Genomic DNA, 5,501 nt, shown 5'->3' with positions numbered 1-5,501 from the left:
ACATGCTGCCTATTATGGAGGCTAGAGTGCACCAGTTTGTGTAAGGCCTTAGCCCTTTGGTTATCAATGAGGCCGCCACAGCTACCTTGAATTCGGATATGAACTATGGGAAGATGGTTGCATTTTCTCAAGCTATAGAGAACCGTAAGTTGAAGAACAGAATGGAGCGAGAGGGTAACAGTAAGGCTCGGTCTGCGGGCAACTTGGATGGTTCTTCTGGTGGTGGTGGCAGGTCAATATTCAGGGGAGGGTCATCAGTGCCATCCCAGTCTTTTGCTCAGTCTTCAGTCAGTGCACCACCACCGGGACCTATTCAGCAACAGTAGAGTCATTTTAGGACCGGTCAGGGCAAAAGGGGATCCTACCGGTAGGGTCGGTCTGGTTGGAGATTCCAGCAGCAGCGCAGGCCCCCATGCCCTAGGTGTGGGAAGATGCACTTGGGAATCTGTTACATGGACCTACCCATATGCTACGGGTGCAAATTGAGGGGTCAAATTTAGAGAGATTGCCGTTGGCCCCGCCAGCGTGTGGGTAGGGGTTAAAACACAACCAGCCAGTTCTGAAGCTACTACATCCGCAACACCTCCTCCAGCTCGAGGCACCCCAGCACCCGCATGGCGTGGTGTAGCTAGGGATGGCGCACAGAGTTCGGGAGGACCCAACCGTTTCTATGCTATGAGGGGTCACCAGAGTTCATAGACTTCTCCAGATGTTGTCAAAGGTACATTGACTATCGAATCTCGTGATGTGTATGCTCTTATTGATCCCGGTTCCACTTTGTCCTATGTTATTCCCTATGTTGCTATGGAATTTGGGATAAAATCGGAACAACTCCATGAGTCTTTCTCTATATCTACTCCAGTTGGTGAGTCTATAATGGATGCGCGGGTGTATAGGGATTGTGTTGTCACGGTGCGTTGTCGAGACACCATGGTCGATCTCAATAAATTATGGATGGTCGATTTTGATGTAATAATGGGGATGGATTGGCTTTATTCATATTTCGCTAAGCTTGACTGTCGCACCGGAACCGTTAGGTTTGAATTTCCAACTGAGTCAGTGATTCAATGGAAGGGGGATAATGTGGTGCCGAAGGGTAGGTTTATTTCTTACCTTAAGGCCACAAAGATGATTAACAAGGGGTGTATCTATCATTTGGTCCGGGTTACAAACACCGATGCTAAGGCACCTACACTTGAGTCTGTGTCTGTTGTGAATGAATTTTTGGAGGTCTTTTCGGATGAGCTCCATGGGATCCCGCTAGACAAGCAGATTGATTTTGGGATTGATGTGATGTCAGGCACTCAACCTATATCTATTCTACCCTACATAATGGCACAGGCATAATTGAAAGAGCTAAAATAACAATTGAAAGATTTGTTAGAGAAGGGTTTCATCTGGCCGAGTGTGTTGCCTTGGGGCGTACCAGTTCTATTTGTAAGAAAGAAGGATGGGTCGCTAAGAATGTATATTGACTATCGGCAGCTCAACAAGGTTACGATAAAAAAGAAGTACCCACTACCAAGAATAGATGACTTGTTTGATCAATTGCAGGGTGCTAAGTACTTCTCCAAGATCGATTTAAGATCCGGGTATCACCAATTGAAGATCAAGGACCAGGATATTCCGAAAACAGCTTTCAGGACCCGGTATAGGCACTTTAATTTCTGGTAATGTCTTACGGGCTAACAAATGCCCCCGCAGCTTTCTTGGATATTATGAATAGGGTCTTCAAACCTTTCCTCGACTTCTTCATGATAGTGTTTATTGACAATATTCTTGTTTATTCGCGGAGTCGAGATGACCATGCCAATCATCTCAGGCCAGTTTTGCAGGTCCTGTATCAGCACCAGTTATATGCGAAGTTTTTGAAATGTGAATTTTGGCTTGAATCTATTACGTTCTTGGGTCATGTTGTCTCTAGAGAAGGAATTGAGGTTGACCCCCATAAAATTTCAGCCGTGAAGAATTGGCCTAGACCTACTACTCCAACAGAGATTCGTAGTTTCTTGGGCTTAGCTAGATATTACAGGAAATTTGTGGAGGGGTTCTCCATTCTTGCCTCCCCGTTGACTAAATTGATGCAGAAGGCGATTAAATTCCAATGGTCAGATGCTTGTGAAAGGAGCTTCCAAGAGTTGAAATCAATATTAACTACAGCACTGGTGTTGACTCTACTAGAGGGTACAGATGGATTTGTAGTATATTGCGATGCTTCAAGGATCGGACTTGGGTGTGTATTAATGCAACATGGAAAGGTTATAGTTTATGCTTCTAGGCAAGTCAAGAATCATGAAAAGAACTATCCAACACATGACTTACAGCTTGCTTTGGTGGTCTTTGCGTTGAATATTTGGTGTCATTATTTGTATGGGGTCCATGTGGATGTATTCACGGACTATAAGAGCCTTTAATATATTTTCAAACAAAAGGAATTGAATTTGAGGCAGAGAATATGGCTTGAGTTACTCAAGGATTATGACATCCATATCCTGCATCACCCGGGGAAGGCCAATGTTGTGGCAGATGCTCTTAGCCGAATATCTATGGGCAGTTTGGCTCACTTGGACGCATATCAAAGGCCGTTGGCCAAGGAGGTTCATCGGTTGGCTAGTTTAGAAGTCTCTAGTGATGGAGGGGTGATTGTGCAAAATAGGGCTGAATCGTCGCTTGTGGTTGAAGTCAAGGAGAAGCAATTCAACGATCCATTGTTGGTACAGTTGAAGGAGGGTATTCAAAAACATAATACCATGGCCTTTTCTCTTGGCGTGGATGATGGTAGACTAAGGTACCAAGGGAGACTATGTGTTCCAAGTGTGGATGATCTCCGAGAAAGAATCATGATCGAGGCTCACACTTCTAGGTATTCCGTGCACCCGGGCTCTACAAAGATGTATCACGATCTTAGAGAAGTCTATTGGTGGAACGATATGAAGAGGAACGTAGTGGAATTTGTGGCAAGATCTCCAAATTGTCAGCAAGTGAAGGCCGAACACCAAAGGCGCGGTGGATTGGCGTAGAACATAGAAATTCCAATGTAGAAGTAGGAAATGATTAACATGGACTTTGTGGTAGGACTACCTCACACTCCTCACAAATTCGACTCGATTTGGGTGATTGTGGATCGGCTCACAAAATCAGCACACTTCTTGCCGGTTAAATCTACCGATACAACGGAACAATATGCTCAGTTATATATCAAGGAAATAGTCAGGTTGCATGTCACTCCAATTTCTATCATTTTGGATCGAGGGGCACAGTTCACGGCTAATTTTTGGAAGACATTTCAGCAAGGTTTGGGTACTTAAGTGAATCTTAGTACAACCTTTCACTCATAGATTGATGGGCAGGCAGAGCAGACTATTCAAACGCTTGAGGATATGTTGTGCGCTTGTGTTATTGACTTCAAGGGTAAGCTGGGATGATCATTTTCCACTCATAGAATTTTCCTAAAACAACAGTTACCATGCTAGTATTCAGATGGCACCATTCGAGGCTTTATATGGTAGGAGATGTAGATCTCCCATTGGGTGGTTCGAGATTGGGGAAGCAGAATTGATAGGAGCAGACCTCGTGCATCAGGCTATGGAGAAGATTAAGGTCATTAAGGATCGGTTGAAAACTGCTCAGAATTGTCAAATGTCCTATTCGGACGTTCGTCGCAGAGATTTGGAGTTCATAGAAGATGATTGGGTATTCTTGAAGGTTTCCCCCATGAAAGGTATAATGCGGTTTGGTAAGAAAGGGAAATTGAGTCTGAGGTATGTCGGGCTATACAGAATCATTCAGAGGATTGGTCAGGTGGCGTACAAACTTGAGCTACCACCTGAGATGTCATTAGTGCACCTGGTATTCCATGTGTCTATGTTAAAGATGGTGGGCGGATATCCGTCGGTTATTATGCCAGTAGAGACTATTGAGGTTAATGAAGAATTGACCTATGAATAAATTCTAGTTGCCATTCTTGATAGGCAAGTCTAAAAGCTAAGAAATAAAGAAATTGCCTCCGTGAAAGTGTTATGGCGAAACCAGCAAGTTGAAGAGGCCACCCGGGAGGCCGAGGAAGAAATGAAAAAGAAGTACCCTCATTTGTTTGAATAGCTATGTAATAGTTACTATGAAATTACTTCCTATGAACTATGTATCACTTGTACAGTTTATGCATTGATATTTCCATTCTGGTAATATATTGCTTATGAGGCCACGGTTGGTGTTGTTTCATATTATGTTACATTGTTGGATTATGTACATGTTGTTAGGATTGGTTTCTGGGATTCTCTTACAGGTGCATAGGCCCAGTTACAAGGGAAATTCTGCCGAAATATTTTGGAATTTGGGGAGTTTGTCAAAAATTAGGAATTCTAGTGTATGTGAAGTAACATCTGGGTCATGTTGAGTACTAATGACAGATTTAGATCCTCATTTGAGTACGAATGATCTTAAGTGGGGAAGGATGTAAGGTCCCGTAAAATTTTACCTAAACCCCGAGGTTCCATGGTGGCGAGTTAGGCTAATATGTCTGGTACTGACTTTTTGGGTCGAACAGCGCGCTAGGGAGTTAAAGGAAAATGTTGGCAGAAAAAGACATTTCTACGGCCCACTATGCGGCCGCAGAATGGCCACAGAGTGAAGCAGAAACTTGAGCAAATTTTGTAGGCCATTATGCGGTCCATTATGCAGCCGCAGAATTACTTTGCAGGCAGCAGATTGCATCGTAGGATCGACATGAGGAATTCTGGGAGGAGTTATGCGGTCTGATTTGAGACCGAAGAATCGATATGCGGACCTCAGAACGGCCGCATACCCAGGCAGCGTTGCCCACTTCCGGAGGGCCATTTCACGGCCTATTTCACAGACTGCAGAAGCATTATGCGTTCGCATATGCGACCATAGATTGTGTTTCAGAGTTTCATTTTTTTGTTTTTTTATAACGCGACCCCATTTCGCTATATAGACCTTATGGACCATTTCTTAAGTAAGAACCTAACATTTTGAGAGTGAGAAAGTGATCTACACCCTAGGTTCTCAAATCTTGGAAGATTAACAAGGAAAACACACTAGGTTTTCATCCTAGAGGTAAGATTCTACACCCTAACCCTCAATTTCGAAATTTAACTAAAAATAGGTAATTAGTAAGGCAATTCTTGGGTATGGGAGTTGTCCCTCTTTCATGCATGTATTATCTAGGAATGTAGGAAGATTATTGGGCTAAAAAGTTAGATAACGAGTGGATGATGGAATCCACCATAGTAGGGCCTTCAAACCTTAATGCATACCTAGTATTTGATAAAACGCTCAAATGAGCTGGAACCATGATCATCTTCCTAATTTTTGGTTCAATTTGTTATATTTCTGAAATAGATCGAAGTTGCTAAGATTTCCGGAACATTTTAGAGTTTAAGGAAGCTCAAGTGAGGTATGTTGGCTAAACTCTTCCCTTATAATTGAATTCCACAATGTCATTATAAGTCCCAAGTTACTCATTATGAATCGATTATTCC

General features: G+C 43.1%; 1 protein-coding gene across 1 annotated transcript; it reads left to right on the top strand.

Annotated features, from left to right (window-relative positions):
• The first annotated feature begins 804 nt into the window (after positions 1-804).
• On the top strand, positions 805-1,347 carry LOC138893929 (uncharacterized). The gene has a single exon (XM_070178599.1). It carries the CDS (start codon positions 805-807, stop codon positions 1,345-1,347), a length of 543 nt encoding a protein of 180 aa, XP_070034700.1.
• The last annotated feature ends 4,154 nt before the right edge of the window (positions 1,348-5,501 follow it).

The sequence above is a fragment of the Nicotiana tomentosiformis genome, chromosome 6 (assembly GCF_000390325.3).
Source record: "Nicotiana tomentosiformis chromosome 6, ASM39032v3, whole genome shotgun sequence".
Taxonomy (NCBI): Eukaryota; Viridiplantae; Streptophyta; class Magnoliopsida; order Solanales; family Solanaceae; genus Nicotiana; species Nicotiana tomentosiformis.
This window is presented reverse-complemented; position numbering and strand designations above follow the sequence as displayed.